The 18,607-nt window shown below is 38.9% G+C and overlaps 1 protein-coding gene and 1 non-coding gene across 9 annotated transcripts in view; one reads left to right on the top strand and one right to left on the bottom strand.

Annotated features, from left to right (window-relative positions):
- The window catches only part of KANSL1 (KAT8 regulatory NSL complex subunit 1), a 178,974-nt gene that overhangs the window by 44,135 nt on the left and 116,232 nt on the right, over positions 1-18,607 (top strand). For all 8 annotated transcript variants that reach the window (XM_036103100.2, XM_078065865.1, XM_078065866.1 and 5 more), the window contains one exon: positions 2,216-3,587. In XM_036103100.2, coding sequence (XP_035958993.2) covers positions 2,299-3,587 — 1,289 coding nt within the window. In that variant the 5' untranslated portion in view covers positions 2,216-2,298. The remainder of the gene's footprint in view (positions 1-2,215; positions 3,588-18,607) is intronic.
- On the bottom strand, positions 8,817-8,915 carry LOC118542736 (U6 spliceosomal RNA). The gene has a single exon (XR_004920742.1). It is a non-coding gene; the product is annotated as a U6 spliceosomal RNA (small nuclear RNA).

Raw genomic sequence — 18,607 nt, 5'->3', positions numbered from 1 at the left:
AGAGCATACAATGACCAGTGACTGTTAGTACATTTCGTTGCCTCTGCCTTGATTTATGTGAATGTACCTGCAGTTTTGCTCAGCCTTGTTTTTGCACCCTCAATGTAAACTTCCATGCAGTGAGAAGAGACAAATAAAGTTTAGTATTAATATGAAAATAGCTTTGGTCTTGTGGACCCCTGAAATTCGAGCTCCTAAGTTTGTAGGCCATGCTTTAAGAATAACTGGCTTAGCCCCTATGTTTATAGCAGCATTATTTGCAATAGCCAAGATATGGAAGCAGCCCAAGCGTTCATTGACTGAAGAATGGGTCAAGTCCATTCATGTATGTGGTGTATATATATATATATACAATAGAATACTATTCAGCCACAAAAATGAATGAAATCTTGCCATTTGCAACAACATGGGTAAGAGCTAGGGAGTATAATGCCTAAGCGAAATAAGTCCATCAGAGAAAGACAAATACCATATGATTTCACTCATCTGTGGAATTTAAGAAACAAGACAAATTAAGCAAAGGGGAAAAAATAAGAGACAAATCAAGAAACACTCCTAATTATAAAGAACAAGTTGATGGTTTTCAGATGGGAGGTGGGTGGGAGGATGGGTAAATAGTTGATAGGGATTAAGGAGGGCACTTGTGATGAGCATTTAGTGATGTATGGAATTGCTGAATCACTATATTGTACATCTGAAACTAAACACTGTGTTAACTGCAATGGAATTAAAAAAAAAGCAATTTAAAAAATAATTGGCTTAGCTCTTTATATAAATTTCCTTTTGCTGTCTGACCAAATAAGTCCAATGTCATGTAGAAGAGGCAAATGACCAAGGTTTTTAGCTTGGGCTACTAAATGCAAGCAATGCCATTAACTGAGATAATAAAACAGGGTGAAGAATGTATTGGAAGAAGAGAGTTTTGAGTTTTAGGGAGCTTGAGGATCGTGGGGGTGGGAGTGTCAATTAGTGAAGCTCAGTAAGTTTTTCTGAGTGTTAGGAGGCCTCACTATACTAGGTGGTTATTACCAAGGAAGTGAGTTGAGAGAGAAGAGGGCAGAAGGGACCTTGGTGTCAAGGACATCGGGAAAGGAGCATTTCAAGAAGAATGAGGTGGTCAGCACTACCTAATGCTTCAGAGAAGTCCCATAGAATGGGGACTGAGACTTGACCATTGGATTTGATAATGAGATTACTAGTGCCCTTTGCCAGAGCGGTAGGATTAGAAGCCAGATTATGAGTGAAGAGTGCAGAAGCAGCTATTTATATTATTCTTTCAAGAAGTTTTCGGGTAAAAGGGGTGCCTGGCTGGCTCAGTTGGAGGAGCATACGACTCTTGATCTTGGGGTCATGAGTTTGAGCCTCACATTGGATGTAGAGATTAATTAAACAAACTTAAAAAGTTTTGGGGTAAAGGAAAAGAAATGTGTTGGGCAGTTTCAGAGGTGGGCTGTATTGAGGACAGTGAAAGAGAAACTGGATGAAGCAAAAATAACAGGTGTGATACAGTTAAGTTGGTGGTGTGAGCTGTCAGAGAAGTGAGAAGCTGATGTGCACTGGATTTTCTGGCTAGAGAAATGCACAGACCTGTTCAGCATACAAGCTTTTTGGTAGGAATGGGGCGTGTCTTACTAATTCTTTTCTGTTTAATTGCTAAGTGTTTGGTTTGATACATTTGCTTTGTTTTATTTTTAAAGACTTACTTATTTTAGAGAGAGAGAGCGCGCCCTGAACAGGGTTAGGGGCAGAGGGAGAGGGAGAGGAGAAGGATGTGGGGCTTGATCTCGTGACCCTGTGATCATGACCTGAGCTGAAATCAAGAGTCAGATGCTCAACTGACTGAGGCACCCAGGCATCCCAATACATTTGCTTTAAATCCACTAATTTCAAGAAGTTTTATAGTGGTTTTTTTTTTTTATGCAGATGATTTAACTTTAACAATCTGATTCTTTCAGAACGGAACTTCTGTTTTGGCTATTTTCAGTCTGTGGTAACAAGTGACAAAAAAGAAGGGTGGACTTCTTTCTTTGTGCAAGGATTGTCACCCCCCCCACCCCCCTTTTTTGAGTATCCAGGTTTCCAGAATAGTCTTAGTGTTTTTCTTTCTGGAGGCAGAGTTTGGATTATAGCCTCAAGCAGTGTTTGTATTAAAAGCATGTGAGTTGTTTTCTAATGTGCATATATTTCTAACTTCCTTTTCTTTTTTCTCTTTTAGTCTGTTCTCTGGGGAGGCAGTAAGGGGCCGTGGAGCTGGCCTCGGCACCGGGAGAGGCTGGACTTCCTGTCTCTCTGTGCTGAATGGCTGCGATGGCGCCCGCTCTCACTGACGCAGCAGCTGAAGCACACCATATCCGGTTCAAACTGGCTCCCCCATCCTCCACTTTGTCCCCTGGCAGTGCCGAAAATAACGGCAACGCCAACATCCTTATTGCTGCCAACGGAACCAAAAGAAAAGCCATTGCTGCAGAGGATCCCAGTCTAGACTTCCGAAATAATCCTACCAAGGAAGAGTTGGGAAAGCTGCAACCACTGGTAGCATCTTATCTCTGCTCCGATGTAACATCTGTGCCCTCAAAGGAGTCGTTGAAATTGCAAGGTGTCTTCAGCAAGCAGACGGTCCTTAAATCTCATCCTCTCTTATCTCAGTCCTATGAACTCCGAGCTGAGCTGTTGGGGAGACAGCCAGTTTTGGAGTTTTCCTTAGAAAATCTTAGAACCATGAATACGAGTGGTCAGACAGCTCTGCCACAAGCACCTGTAAATGGGTTGGCTAAGAAATTGACTAAAAGTTCAACACATTCTGATCATGACAATTCCAATCCCCTCAATGCAGGAAAACGAGCTCTCACTTCATCTTCTCTTCAGGGGGGTGAAGTGGTGGCATCTGAATCTGGGGACTCGAAGGGGGGTATGACCAATTGCACTCTTCCACATAGAAGCCTTGATGTAGAACACACAACTATATTTAGCAATAATAGCACTGCAAACAAATCTTCTGTAAATTCCATGGAACAGCCGGCACTTCAAGGAAGCAGTAGATTATCACCTGGCACAGACTCCAGTTCTAACTTGGGGGGTGTCAAGTTAGAGGATAAAAAGCCTCCCCTGTCTTCCATTCTTTTCAGTGCTTTAGATTCTGACACAAGGATAACAGCTTTACTACGGAGGCAGGCTGATATTGAGAGCCGTGCCCGCAGGTTACAGAAGCGCTTACAGGTTGTGCAAGCCAAGCAGGTGGAGAGGCACATACAACATCAGCTGGGTGGGTTTTTAGAGAAAACTTTGAGCAAACTGCCAAACTTGGAATCCTTGAGGCCCCGGAGCCAGCTGATGCTGACTCGAAAGGCTGAAGCTGCATTGAGAAAAGCTGCCAGTGAGACCACCACTTCAGAGGGACTTAGCAATTTCCTGAAAAGCGATTCGATTTCAGAAGAATTGGAGAGATTTACAGCCAGTGGTATAGCCAACTTGAGGTGCAGTGAACGAGCATTTGATTCAGACGTCACCGACAGTAGCTCAGGAGGGGAGTCCGATATCGAAGAGGAGGAACTGACCAGAGCTGATCCTGAGCAGCGCCATGTACCCCTGTGAGTAAAACCCATGCATGATATCACTCTTGAGAAATGCTAGGGCAAGGGAGAAAGAATTAGTGAATTCCCATCATGGGGAGAATGGGATTCTTTGTATATAGGTGCCTATGTTCCATTTGTCTTTTTTCTAATTTTAGGTATGTGGTTGCATGTACTTGCTAGTGAAGAAATGAAAGATATTTCTGGCATAGTGTTGTGTTGCTGTAGATGTTATTTATTAAGAAAAAAACCCAGAAGACATCCTATTTGTAAAACTATATACTTCTTTCAGAATGAAGTTAGATTTCTTTTGAAACTGTAGGATACTTTTTGTCAGTCTCTGGCTTGACTTCAGATTCTCTTATTTCTAGTTAAGTGGGGACAGAAGTTTAGTTGACTTTGTTAATGTCGCTGGAATTTATAGTTGCTTTTATTATTATTTTTTTTAATGTAAACTCCACCCCCACCATGGGGCTTGAACTCACTATCCAGGGTTCAGGAATTGCATGTGCTACTGACTGAGCCAGCCGGGTGCCTCTGTAGTTGCTTTTAGTTAAACTTTCAGCAGAGTGTGTACCCAGTTTTCACTTTTAACAACTGAGATTTCCTTACATTTTAAGGACTAAGAATCAGAAAATGCTTCAGAGTATTTTATAGGTTGCCTCTAAGTACAATCCACTTTCACAACTTGATTTACTTCCTAAATTAAGAGCCCGTCTTTATCAGATTTGAATTTTATTTTTTTCTCAGCTAAGTTTAATTTATTGACATACTTGGGATAAATTTTTTCTGGTTTTTCCAAATCTGTTGTTTGGAGGAAAATTGTACACAAGCTTTGGGTGGCACCCCAGATTGGCATGGTGAATCCAGAGGTGCTTTACTCATGTCCTTCCCTCCTCCAGTGGCTCCTTACAGATGAACAAGGAAGTACAGTATATCTCCTTAAAAATAAACCAATCTACATTTATCTACTTATAAGTGTTAGACTTATGAGAGAGGGAAGCACGAGATGTTGGAAAAGAAGGTCAGGAGAGTTGACTAGTAGATCCTCTTTCATTTCCCTTTTTGGGCCAGCGATGTTACAAAGGTTAGATTGCTAAAGTAGCCTGAAATAGGTGGTTATGTTGGAATATTTAGTTTTTCCTTGCCTGTAGTAAAAAGGTGACTAAGGTTTTCACTGAAGACTTTGTTGAGACAGCCATGCTTTTTTTTTTTTTTTTTTTAAGATTTTATCTATTTGACACGGAGAGATAGAGAGCACAAGCAGGGGGAGCAGCAGGCAGAGGGAGAGGGAGAAGCAGGCTCTCCACTGAGCAAGGAGCCCGACATGGGGCTCGATCCCAGGACCCTGGGATCGTGACCTGAGCCGAAGGCAGCCGCTTAACCAACTGAGCCACCCAGGCGCCCCCAGCCATGCTTTTTTTAAGCATAAGTAAATCTCCTTTTTTCTCAATTTTAGCTTATGTTTCTATTTCAAGGGAAAAAGTCTGGATAATTTTGCTCAATTTCTTCCTTGTAGACCTAGTTCATTTTTTTTGTTGTTGTTAGCTTACCGTACTCGAGAGTCCACTTCTGTATTCACATCTAAAGCAGATATTATTTCAGAGGCTTGCTACTGCTGTAATGTAGTTATGTTTCTTTAAATGGATTAGTGACTTAACCCAGCTTGCAAATATTTGTGGCATTTTCCTGCTGACTTTACTGCATAAGCCACTGCTTTAAAAAAATCATGGTTAATGTTAAATATTTTGTGTTTTAAGAGTAATTTCATGAAACAAATACTGTAGTTGATCCATTTTAAATTTCATGTACTTCTTTTGTATATTTGAGAAAAATTAGAATCTATAAGTTTACTGTTTTCAGGATACTTTGTTTTGAAAACATTTCTAAGTTTTGGTAATGTGGGGAACTGTTCCAATTCAGTGAAATCAAAATACCTAAATGAGAACTTTTCTTGTTTCGTGGAATAATCTAGTGATTTGAAAAGACTGCTTAGGCTTAGTCCACTCACTCACTACTTAGTTCTGAGCATTCTTATCACGTAATGGTTTCTTGATTGGAAGGTTGTAAAGTGTAAGGACAGCTAAGGGATCACTTTAGGAAACTTTTTGGAATCATTTGAATCCTCTTGAAATTAAATCAGCTAAACAATGCTTTAAGAAGTTGAATCTCCAAGTATAGGATCATATTAAAGTAAGGAAATTGGGGCACTACAAGTACTGTGAAGTAAATATACTTTTTCTCATTATGATATAATTAAATTTAAATTAAAACCACCAATAAAGCATAAGTACTTTAAAGTTTTTGTCGAGCAAGGTCACCAGACTGACTCCTAAGGCTGGTATTTAGCCAGGTGTTTTTGACCTTCTGAGTATTTTATTAAAGGTTTTCAGCAATTGGCCAGACAGTGAGAATGGAGGCATTACTTTGATTAAAAAAGAAGAAAAGAGGCAGGGGAAGTGGTTGTTTGGACGCTGAGAAGCCTTTTCTTTGTGATTTAATAGTTCTTCCCAAATCTCCTAACCACATTTATAATTCTTGAGTCCTAGAATAAGAAGTTAGTTCACTGTTCAGGAGCTTGACCCAGCTGGTGAATTTCACCTTTTTTCCCTAAGGTAGCTTAATATTTCACTCCTTTGCTGAAGTACTCCTGCCAGAGATAAAATTGGCTAGATTTAGTCTAGGCAGCCATGATGAAGATATTTAGCAGAGGAAGCTGTTGAAATGAATTGTTTTTAAATGATGGGGCTTAAATTACAAGTGGATGGTTCTGTGAAAATAACAAGCCTTCACCAAGAATTTGTGTTTTTTCTTCTTTCCTACCTCCAAGAGGAAAAACAGTGATCCGTTGTAAGTCATAGGCACATGCTAGCAGTAGTGGAATGATTGACTTTTATATGTTATTGAATTTTTGGCAAATTGTATATTTATCATCATATTATGCTTAGTTTACAGTTAGTAAATTCTGTATTTCCAGATGAGTTATCTTAGAGAAGTTCTTTCCTTTCTTGATTAATTGTTTTGGGTAACTGATTTTATTTAGCTTAAAACTGTTGTTATACCTTTTTATTTTAAACTCTTTTTGGAAAATCATCCTAAAACGTTTCATGTATCTTCCTGTCTTGGTACATTAATTACTTTTGAAATTCTGCACTATACTGGGTTTGACCTGTATCATTGTTTAGTAATATCACTGTGGAAGGAGCAGGAATTTAAACATTATCTTCTTGATGGAGGGACGAACTGGCAAGGAAGGTATATGTTTCAGCAATCACCTTAATTTTTAATTCTTAACTGTAGAAATAGAAATAAGAGCATTTAGTTATCTCTTGTGTACACAGTATAATTGTTGAGTATGTGCGTGTGTGTGTGCGCGCGCACACTCTCTCCTTTCCACTTTAGTTTTCCTTTATACTACTCCCTCTCTTTTCCCTTTAAGAGTTTTCTGCCATTTTGTTACGAATTCCTGGGCCGATAATCTCATTTTGCTAAATTTGGTTTTCATTTTCTTTGCCCTTGTACTTACAAACTTCTATAGTAAGTACTTGCTGTTAAGAAAATAATTTTTTTTTTTTCCAGATATTCTCTTAAATGTGTTCTTAGATAGTAGTGTTTTGGGTACCTGGACATTAGTTATATAAACTTCTCTTTTCTAAAAAAAATATATTTTTTTTTCCTTAACTGTTTTTTTTTTTTTTTTAAAGATTTTTTATTTATTTATCTGAGAGAGAGAATGGGAGACAGAGAGCATGAGAGGGGAAGGGTCAGAGGGAGAAGCAGACCCCCTGCTGAGCAGGGAGCCTGATGTGGGACTCGATCCTGGGACTCCAGAATCATGACCTGAGCCGAAGGCAGTTGCTTAGCCAACTGAGCCACCCAGGCGCCCTGTTTTTTCTTAACTGTTATTATAGGCTTATCTTGGTGGTCATTATAAAAAGAATCCTTCATAGGGGCACCTGGGTGGCTCAGTTGGTTAAGCATCTGCCTTCGGCTCAGGTCATGATTCCAGGGTCCTGGTGATCCAGTCCTGCATTGGGTTCCTTGCTCAGAGGGGAGTCTGCTTCTCCCTCTCCCTCTGCCCCTCCCCCTGCTTGTGCTCTCTCTGTCTCTCTCTCTCTCTCAAATAAATAAATAAAATCTTTAAAAAAAAAAAAAAAAGAATCCCATAAAATGTTTCATTAGGACTGCTGAAATATATGTTGTTTTATATATATTATATATATCTTTATATTACACAGTGCTTTCTTTATAAGGACCTCAGGGAGAAAGATACACAACCAAGACTGATTTTTTTTCTTAAGTTTTTAAGTCTGTGTCTATTACCTGGATGCTATAATTTGTGTTGTTCACTAGGTTTCTATTGTCCTGTTGGCTTTTGGAAGTTTAGAGCCAAGCTTGTAGGTCTTGTACCTTTTTTTAAGCCTCATTCTTGGCTTCATTTTGTTCTCCTTGTTCTTGTTTTATTTTCATGCTTTTATTTCTGGCCTAATATATGCTAACTTATGTTTTATTTGATAGCCTCCTAAAGTCTGTTTCAGATCAAGGTTGGGTAAAAATAAACTAGATGTTCGGTTTAATGACATTAAAGAAATTATTTGAATTTTGGATTATCTTGATTGCAGTGACTTTTCTTCTGGGGGAGTTTCATCCTCTTGGAATTGTTAATAAAGATTTCAGTGTATACCGAACTACTTGTGTGTTTGTAGGTTTTGTTTTTTAGGTATCAGGGAATGCTTTGTGTTGTAGCTTCCTATTTGAATTTATTAAGTATACACAAATGATGTTGCCAGGGTGGTAGTCAACTTGATTTGTCCTTATTCTGCTATTCGTTATCCTTTCATAGAATGATGGAGTGAGAGTAGTATTAGCCAGGAGAACTAAGTCATACCTAATCCGTCTCTGCTATAGACTAGCTATAGGGCTAATCATGTAACTACTTTTATAATAAAAATGAAGGAATTGGCTAGATAACTTCTGAGGCCAAAACTACTTTAAACTGTGACTATACTATCTTTAAATAACATGGATTGATGGAGCTGTTCTCAGCACTGTTTTTTGTTGTTGTTGTTTTTGTTGTAGTTTTTTTGTTTTTGTTTTTTGCATTTGGGGAAACTGAAGCAAAAGTCCCTATAAGTCACTGGTGTAACTTGAAACAAAACAGCCTTCTTGACTTGTGACTTACAGCTTTGATTCTTTTAATGCCTCTGTGTGTGTGTGTGTGTGTGTGTTTTGTTTTGTTTCTGTTTTTTTAATGTGGAATGCTTCACGAATTTACGTGTCTTCCTTGTGCAGGGGCCATGCTAATCTTCTCCGTATCGTTCCAGTTTGTGCTGCCGAAGCAAGCACTGTTTTGTTTTTTTTAATAGTCCACTAAAGTGACTATACTGTGTGGGATACATACTTGAGAATAATTCCATTGTGTTCTTATAGAACTTACTTCAGAGGTGAATAAACTCATTTGTGGAACACTTTTGATTTAATGCCCCTTGTTTTTCTGCTAACCTGCATATGACATCCAGTGGCAGAAATAGGAGCTTCTGTATTTTTCCCCTTTCCCTCTCCCCCCTTCCTTTTTTCTAAGATATGTAGATAGAATTTATTCTTGGTGTTTCTTGAGTGATTCTGAAGGAAGGAAGTTAGGCAACAAGGAATTCGGGGGTTACCCATTTGCTGCAGATCTAGTTGCTAGAGATGTTTTTTTTCTGTGGCCTTGTGACTGGTGTTTTCATTCTCTAAAATTGAGTGAAAGGACTCTTATGGTAGTACTGAAATGGCCATAGAATAAGTATTTACTAAATGAGCAAATGTAAAAGAGGCAAGAGATGAGGTAGGTGAATAAACAGATTATCTTCAAGTATACTTTAGATAAATGGTAAGACAAAGATGAATATTTAGAGCAGTGCCTAGCACACAGTAATATAAGGCAAATATTAGATGACATAAATGAAACAGGAAGAGATCACAGCTGGTTGATGCAACTGGAAAGAAAGGACATTAGAATGAGCCTTGAAGGGGGGCTAGGATTTTGGTACGAAGTTTTCTTTTGGTTGTGGCCTACTGAGGTCAGTATAGGTAGAAGGCACAGTGTACAGTGAGGACAGAGGCTAAAAGGCATGGGGCTTTGTTGGCTAGACTGGGGTGTTTTTTTGAGACCCAGCAACATAGGTAAGAGTGATAAATGTAGTATACAGAGGAAAGAGAAAAGCTCAGATGATGCAGAAGTAGAGTTAGTGGGACTTTATTTTTATTTATTTATTTTTTAAAGATTTTATTTATTTATCAGAGACAGAGCGAGAGCACAAGCAGGGGGAGCGGCAGGCAGAGGGAGAAGCAGGCTCCCCGCTGAGCAGGGAGCCCGATGCGGAACTCGATCCCAGGACCCTGGGATCGTGACCTGAGCCGAAGGCAGATGCTTAACCGACTGAGCCACCCAGGTGTCCCAGAGTTAGTGGGACTTGATTAACAGTGGATGTGAGGGGTCAGTGAAGGAGGGAGTATGATAGATGGAGTTTCAAGCCGTGGGTGATTGTAAGAATACATTTTGCAAAATAACCCTAATAGCACGTGAAGGTCCAGGTTCTTTACTAGTGTCTTAAAAATGAAATTTCTGTATTCCTTTGCACATTCCAGCAAGTGTTAAAAAATCAGGAAATGGGCTTCCAAGTAATCCTGTATAAACAAAGTGAGGAGTGGATCTGTACCTCAGAGCCTTATATTGGAGACTTTGAAATGGATGAATTCATTTATCAGGTGTATTGACTGCCTACTGAGGTGTGCTAGGTGGTAGGGGTATATAGTGGTGAGTAAGATACAATCCCTGCCCTGTCCTTGTGGACAATATAGGTTAGAAAGAGAGACTCATTATTTAAGCAAGTAATCGTATAGTTAATGACGTATTTACAGTGGTTGTGGGTGCTACAGAAGTGAAGTTCAGGGAGCTTTGAAGGGTGCATATCAGGAACATCTAATTAAAATGGGTGGGGGTATTATAGCAGGTATACTGAAGAAGTAACATGTAAGCTGAGACCTGAATGATGAAAAGTGATTGGTGGTGAAGAAGGAAGAGTGTGCTACAGACTGAAGAAACAGCATGTGCTAAGGCCTTGGGGATGGGAGGTGCTTGACACTTTCAGAAACAGGGCACAGTGTAAGGAGAGTGATGAGAAATGAGCCAGAGAGGTAGTTAGAGGCCAAGTCATATCGGTGTTTTTGTTGGTTATCTCACATTTAAAATGTTAATTGTGGAGCCAATGATGTTTAAACATCTTTGGATTTTTTTTTAAAAAAACCTCTTGTAATTGTGTGAAGAGCAAAGTGGATGTAGATTTTGGGAGACCAGTTAGGCTATTGTTGTAAACCAGCTAAGAGAGAATGGTGGACTCAGACTTCGGCAGGAAAGAGTGAGAGAATTGAATATTGGAGATAGAGTGACTAGAATTTGTGATTGATTGGATGTGATGAGTGGATGTTGAGAGAGAAGGAAGAGGTATTATGAGTGATTCCTAGGTTTTTGGCAGGAATAACTAGATTGAATGGCTATGCTGAGATGAAGGAACAGTTGGAAGGAGGTTATTGAATGTGGTGGGCACTTGCCAATTTTCATTTAAACATTTTTGGCTGTTGGGTATACCCAGAGGTTTCAGTGTCATTTGCATAGCACCCTATTAGATTCCATGTGCATGATACATTATTTTAGTAGAAAAGGGAAAGCATGGGACCACATTTTATTTCAAATGAATAGTAATCTTTTTTTTTTTTTATTAAGTAGACTCCACGCCGAGCATGGGGCCCAATGTGGGTCTTAAACTCATGACTCTTGAGATCAAGACCTGAGCTGAAATCGAGTCCGTTGCTTAACCGACTTGAGTCACCCAGGCACCCCTCAAATGAATAGTAATCTAATTAGTTTCTCTACTCTCCCTAAACAAAGATCAAAACAGACTAATTTGCAGGCTAGGCAGAAATTTATACCTCAGGTCATGTCTTTTAATATCTATCAGTTCATTCTTTTTTTTCCTATTTCCCATTGTATAGCTGGGGAAATTATGCTCTTACATTCAATGTAAAGAGAGCATTGAGTCTCTAAAATTTTAACTAATGGGTGCAGTACATAATATATATAAAGTAAATTTTACTATTTTGGGTTCCTCGTAATGCTTTGTGGCCACTTCAGCCTGTTTGATTTTATATTTGTTTAGTTACAAAGAAGGGTTTTGCATCGAAGTGATGAACAAAATTGTTTTGAAACCAATTTCAATCTGATAAAAGTGTCTGGAGAGTCTTTTCCTCAAGTAGAATATCCTGAAAAGTTTTTGGTCAAGTACAAATGTTGCAGGTTGCCCTGGTAACCTATTTAGTAGCATTGTAGCAACTGTATAGATTATACTCAGAACTCTCAGGTAAGAGGATTTGTGGAGAAAAGGTTGGGGGGTTGGTGAGGATTTGAGGAATGACAACCAGGAAGGAGGGGTTATATTCAATTTTAAATCATTTTCAGGTTGTTTTACTTTTGCCTAATAGAGGACATGAGCCAGGGGATTAAATGAGAAGTGTGTATGTGTAGTGACTGGTTTTTTTTGCTCACCCTTTAATCTTTTTTTCCCATTTGTTCTGGCACTTGATGCATCCTGGGAAAATAGAAACTGGGGGAGACAGAGCTTAGGACCACTGGGACTAAATTAGTATGAAACCTGGGAGATCACAGAACCCCGGGGGGAGGGGACTGACTGAAGTGAGTTGTTGGAACTAGGGAACAACATTTTTAACCTACTTTGCCTAATCAGACAACAGAATTGAAACATGTTAGGAAAAAAATAATAGCTTACATTGGTTGAATATTTCTGAGGTGTAGGCAGTGTTGTAAGTGCTTATACTTACTTATTTAGTTCTCACAATACAATGAGGTGTAGGTATTATCTTAGTTTTACAGACTGAGAATGAGACATGAAAAGTTTAAGTAGCTTGCTTAATGTCTCACAGCTAACAAGAAATCAAGGTACTATTCTAGGCTGTTTACCCACAGCCTGGGCATAAACACTGAGCTGTATTAGTGGAAACAGAAGCAAATTGCCCTTTAGACTTGGTTGATGAAAAGAAATCTACCAAACATAGTGTAAAATAGGGCATTTAACTTTATATTCAAGAGACTTTATAGTAATATTAAGTAATTTGGTAATAAATTTTGAGGAAAGGTAAATAGTCTGTATCTTAACCAGATACACTCTTTGGCCTGCAATAACCTGTTATTCATTTCTTGTATGGAATAGAGGTTGGATGGGTTGGGAGGGTCATTTTGCTAGGGCAGACCTAGCATCTGGGAAGTGGCTGGAGTGACTTTTTTAAAAAAAGAGAAGGAAGCAAGAGAATTAGTATGTATTGATTACACCTTCTATATGTTAGGTGGTTTACATTTGGTATCTTTTTTTTTTTAAGAATTTATTTATTTAAGATTTTATTTATTTGAGAGAGACAGCGACAGAGATAGCGAGAGAGAGCACAGGTGGGGAGGAGAGGGAGAAGCAGTCTGCCCGCGGAGCAGGACACAGGGCTCTATCCCAGGACCCTGGGGTTATGACCTGAGTGGAAGGCAAACGCTTAACTGACTGAGCGACCCAGGTGCCCCCTACATTTGGTATCTTATTTAATCTTTAAAACATTCATATGATGAAGGTGAGATCTCCATTTTACAGTTGAGGCCCAAGACTATAAACATGTTACATAATTTACTTCAGCGAAGATAAAAAGCTAGTTCTTTCTTGCTGCTCTTTCTATGAGTATTTTTCTACTGAACTGACTGGGAGGGAGCAGAAAGAAGATTCTGTTCCCAGAAATGGAGCAACTTGAAGGGACATTGCTCTTTAGATGCCTCTCTGACTGTACAGTACACTGGTGGGCATGGCACTGATTATGAGGGATGATGGGAAGGTGTTTCTCCTTTACTATAATAAATAATCCAGAGAAGTGACCTAGTTCATAATTTTCTAAAAACATTTTTGACATTCTAAAGGGATGATTTATATTTTAACTTATGTGGAAAAATCCTTATTTCCCCAGTTGCTGGAAAAAGAAGTCTTTTAAAATGTGGAAGTATTTTATGTTCTTTTTCCTTTAGTCTTGCATTGTGCTTATAACTGATATATGAATTATAAGCATGTCCTTAGTGTTTTTTGAAGTATTTTCCTCAAAAAATCTTTTTCTGGTGAGTCTGGTTATTATAGGAAGTTGAAAGGCATAAAATAGCAGTTAAAGAATATCCTGATTGGTTTTTCCACCCACTTATCTGGGTTTGTGTTGTTTTCATGTCTGAGTATGGAGTTTATGATTAACATTCAGTATCTTATTTTTATTGATTTGATAATCACCAGAAAACTTGAAGGGTGAACTGGAGGTTATTATTTTTCTTAGCATTTGTGGGATTAGGGAGCAATATGGTAAAAAAGAATTCTAGACTATTGTTGAGAATTGTTCATTTTAATTCTTTTAATCTTCCTAGGTTCCTCACTTACAAAGTCTAAATTATACCTTTTTGGAAAATGTCACTTGTTGTTTTGTAATGATGAGACCCAGACTGGGATGGGAAAGAGTTTTACCACTGTTAGGCACTCTGTCCATCTTGTTGAGGTATGCTGAGCCGCTGAGTGATCCCTCATGGAGCTCATCCTGCCTGTATTTCCATAGGGGGTCTGCAGACTTGGTCCCGTCAGGGAGTTAGTGGCAGAGCTGCAGCAGCAGTCTGCTCACTTGTTTCTTTCATGAGGCAACCTGGTGCCAGTCTGTATACCTGCAGTAACTGTCATTTTATTTTTTTAATTGTGTTCCACTTACGGCAATGCAGAAATCTGAAAGGAAGGTATGGACCCTGAGAATGGGGGATAGTGAGAGAGTGAAGACAAAGGGCTTTACCATATGGGTATCCTCTTTGCTGAATAAAGCCGTTGGAATGTTATACTTTGGAAATAAATATCCCTAATGAAAAACAGTCCTCTATATCTGCCCTCCCCCCCAAGCAAAACAGGGGCGCCTGGGTGGCTCAGTTGGTTAAGCATCTGCCTTTTTCTCAGGTCCTGGGATCGGGCCCCGAGTCATTGCTTCTCCCTCTCCCTCTGCTGCTCCCCGTGCTTGTGCTGTCTTGCTCTGTCAAATAAATAAATAAAATATTTAAACAAAAACCCAAAAACCAAATAAGCAAAAAATAAACATTTTTTCATTTTTTAAAAGAAAACAATAAAAAGTTATCTTTTATTCCTATTTCTTTCCCAGAAATAATTGATTAAAGGCAATTACAGATTATAAAGTTCATTTATGTAGAATTAGAGATCAGTTGCCCTTTGACACTGTCAAACATCAAACGTGGAATTTTAGTTACTGCCTAGATGCATAAAGTTAACATAGATGACTCTTTCTTTGATTCATTCAATTGCCTTTCATAGAATTTTACTCTTGAGAATGAAAAGATCTGGGTTTTTTCTTAAAAATTTTTCTTCAGATCTTAAGAGTTTTCAGCTGAGTTGCTGCAACCACTGTTTCTCTAGATTTCCAACTGGGTGAAAATGTTTTTCTTTTTAAATTGGCACTTGTCCAGCAGATTTTTCCACCAAGTATTCTTTGGGCACACCCTTTGCATAGTGAATTTTGCAAGATCTTTATTCACAAGGCTGGAAGACAGGCCAATCTTCTCTTTGTAAGATGAAAACAAGAGTGAGGCTTGCTTAAGACTCATTTTGCTTCTTCCCAGCTGTATTTGAAATTGATCTCTTATGCAAATACATTCAAGCATTCACAGAAGAAATTTGACTTGGAAGTTTTAAGTGGAAAGGCTAATTTTGTATTTGCAGGAAGTTTGCTTGGTGCAGTGATTTTCCTCCCAATTGAGAATTCTCTTAATTTGTTCTTAATCATAACTTGATAGTAAGTAGATCTCAGACTTGAGAGGCGTGAGGTGACTTTGATATTTCCAAGTGTACATTCAAGACATTGATGTGATATGTATATAGAGTTGACCCTTGAACAACATGGGGGTTAAGGATGTCGACCTCTCATGTAGTGGAAAATCCACATATAGCTTTTGACTCTCCCAACACTTAATTACTGATAGCCTACTGCTGACTGGAAGCCTAAGAACATAAACAGTCATTTAACACATAATTTGTATGTAGTATGTATTATATACATAAGCTGATACAGCAAGTAATGAATAATAGTAATTTAAATAATAATTGATAAGCTAATAAAGTAAGCTAGAGAAAAGATAATGTTATGGGAAACAATAAGAGAAAGTACTGTACTGTATTTATTGGAAAAAAAAATCCATGTATAAGTGGACCTGTACTCTTCAAACCTGTGTTGTTCAAGGGTCAGCTGTACTTGGTTTTCCATTTTATTAGGTGCAGGAAGTTATTATTTCTATTAATGTCCAAAGCAGTGTTAGATTATTTACACTTACATGCTTTATTCTAAATAGACAGTGTAATGGTATTACTAGATGAGACACATTTCCTTGATTTCATCCATAAACATTAAGATTGACTGAAAAACTTGTGGAAGGGTGAGGTGCAGTATTGCTCTTAGGTGTTTCCCAGCAGGCCCGCCTTCCAAGAGCTATGCCTTATATTCCCTTTTTTTCTTTTTTTTTTTTTTTAAAGATTTTATTTATTTATTTGAGACAGAGAGAATGAGAGAGAGAGAGCACATGAGAGGGGGGAGGGTCAGAGGGAGAAGCAGGCTCCTTGCTGAGCAGGGAGCCCAATGCGGGACTCGATCCAGGGACTCCAGGATCATGACCTGAGCCGAAGGCAGTCGCTCAACCAACTGAGCCACCCAGGCACCCATGCCTTATATTCCCTTAACAGATAGTCCTTCAACAGGTATAGAAGTTACTATAGTTGATAATCTGAATAGAAACTAGTATGTGTCATGATTAAGGATAGTCTAAAGTGTCCCTGTGGCAATTCCAGAAAAGGTGATCCAGAATTCTCTAAGCAAAGAATAATAGATATAAAAATTTTCAAGGTAACTCTTAATTATTTGGAGCCTAGCCTTTCAAGATCATCTGTCATTAAGATTGACTTTGCCCCTAAAGGACAAGGGAAATAACTTCTCTGATAGTAAAATAAGGAATGATGAAAACACTTAAGAATTGAGAACTTGGTTCCTGTCTTCAAGGAGTAATTTACTGGACTTGATTTTTTTCTCCCACATTCAAGTAGAAAAGGAAGCATTAGAATGGCAGTGAATGCCTTAATTGTAATTAGATGCATGATACAGGCATTAAATGCTGAGATTTAGGAGGAAAAAGTGATTACTTTGGGCTAAGGTGATCAGAAACCCAGAGAAGAGTGGAACTTTAGTTTGATCCAAGATGACACTTAGGTTTCCAAGAGGAAATAGGATGTTTCAGATCCAAGGATGAGTGACCTCAGGTGAGGATGTTGTGTTGGGTAACAGGGAAGAGAGCCATCTGCGACTAGTGCAGAATCACTAACATGGAATGGCATGGTTGGAGTGCTGATAAAAGAATCTCTGATAGTGATGTGGGGTGAATGGATTGGAAGTGTAGGATGGTTTGGAAGCCAGGGTAAGACTTATAGGCAAGTAGCCTATCTGTGAGTAAAAGTCTTTTGAACCAGAGTGATGGGCATAGAATGGAAAGAAAGGTACAAATGCAAGACTGATGAAATATAGAGCATTTTAAAGATTTTATTTATTTATTTATTTATTTGAGAGTGAGAGAGAGCATGAGAGGGGAGAGGGTCAGAGGGAGAAGCAGACTCCCCACTGAGTGGGGAGCCCGATGTGGGACTTGATCCTGGGACTCCAGTATCATGACCTGAGCTGAAGGCAGTCGCTTAACCAACTGAGCCACCCAGGTGTCCGAAATATAGAACATTTTAAAACTTATTTTGGGAATAGGCACAAATTTGTCATTTATAGTTGAGAAACGTCAGGACAGAGAGGTCAAATGACTGTGCTAAAAATTACTAGGTTAAGAGTCAAGGTTGTACTAGAGTTCTTGACTCCAAATCTAACGTATTTCATTGATTACACACTTTTTTTTTTAAGATTTTATTTATTTGAGAGAGAGAGAATGAGAGACAGAGAACAGGAGAGGGAGGAGGGTCAGAGGGAGAAGCAGACTCCCTGCTGAGCAGGGAGCCCGACGCCGGACGCGATCCCGGGACTCCAGGATCATGACCTGAGCTGAGGGCAGTCGCTTAACCAGCTGAGCCACCCAGGCGCCCTCATTGATTACACACTTAAGTAAACTTTTGACATGACTGGATATTCATGTTAGAAAATTAGCAGAATATTGATGGAACTAGGAGAGGCAAGAAGGAATATATATTAGTGCGTGGGAAGGGAAAGAAATGGAAGGAAATTACTTGGAGTGTAAGGCCTTTCGTTGGGAGAAATGTTTCTCTGAGAGGATTGGCTGTATGTAGCTTTTATGTTTAGCTCTTAAAATTGGTTTTCTTTTTAACTGAGATATAATTGACATACAGTATTATGTTAGTTTCAGGCATATAACATGATTCACTATTTGTATGTTTTGCAAAATGATCACAATAAGTCTGATTAACATCCATCACTAAATTGTTACAGAATTTTTTTTTTACTTGTGATGAGAACTTTTTTTTAAAAAAGGATTTATTTATTTATTTACTTGAGAGAGAGCATGAGTGGGAGGGGAGAGGGAGAGAGAATCCCAAGTAGACTCTGCACTCGCCCAAGTAGACTCTGCACTCAGGGCCGAGCCTGATGTGGGGTTCCATCCCATGACTGTGAGGCCACAACCTGAACCGAAACCAAGAAGTTGGATGCCCAACCGACTGTGCTACCCAGGTGCCCCTGTGATGAGAACTTCTAAGTTTTAGTTTCCCGGCAACTTTCAGATATGCAGTACTGTGTTACTAGCTCTACTTGCCATGCTATATATTGTATCCCCTTGATTTATATTTTTATAACTGGAGGTTTTTACTTTTTGACTCCTTTTACCCATTTTGTCCACCCCCATCCCTCTGCCTCTGGCAACCACCAATCTG

This window comes from Halichoerus grypus, chromosome 2 (assembly GCF_964656455.1).
Source record: "Halichoerus grypus chromosome 2, mHalGry1.hap1.1, whole genome shotgun sequence".
NCBI classification, from domain to species: Eukaryota; Metazoa; Chordata; class Mammalia; order Carnivora; family Phocidae; genus Halichoerus; species Halichoerus grypus.
This window is presented reverse-complemented; position numbering and strand designations above follow the sequence as displayed.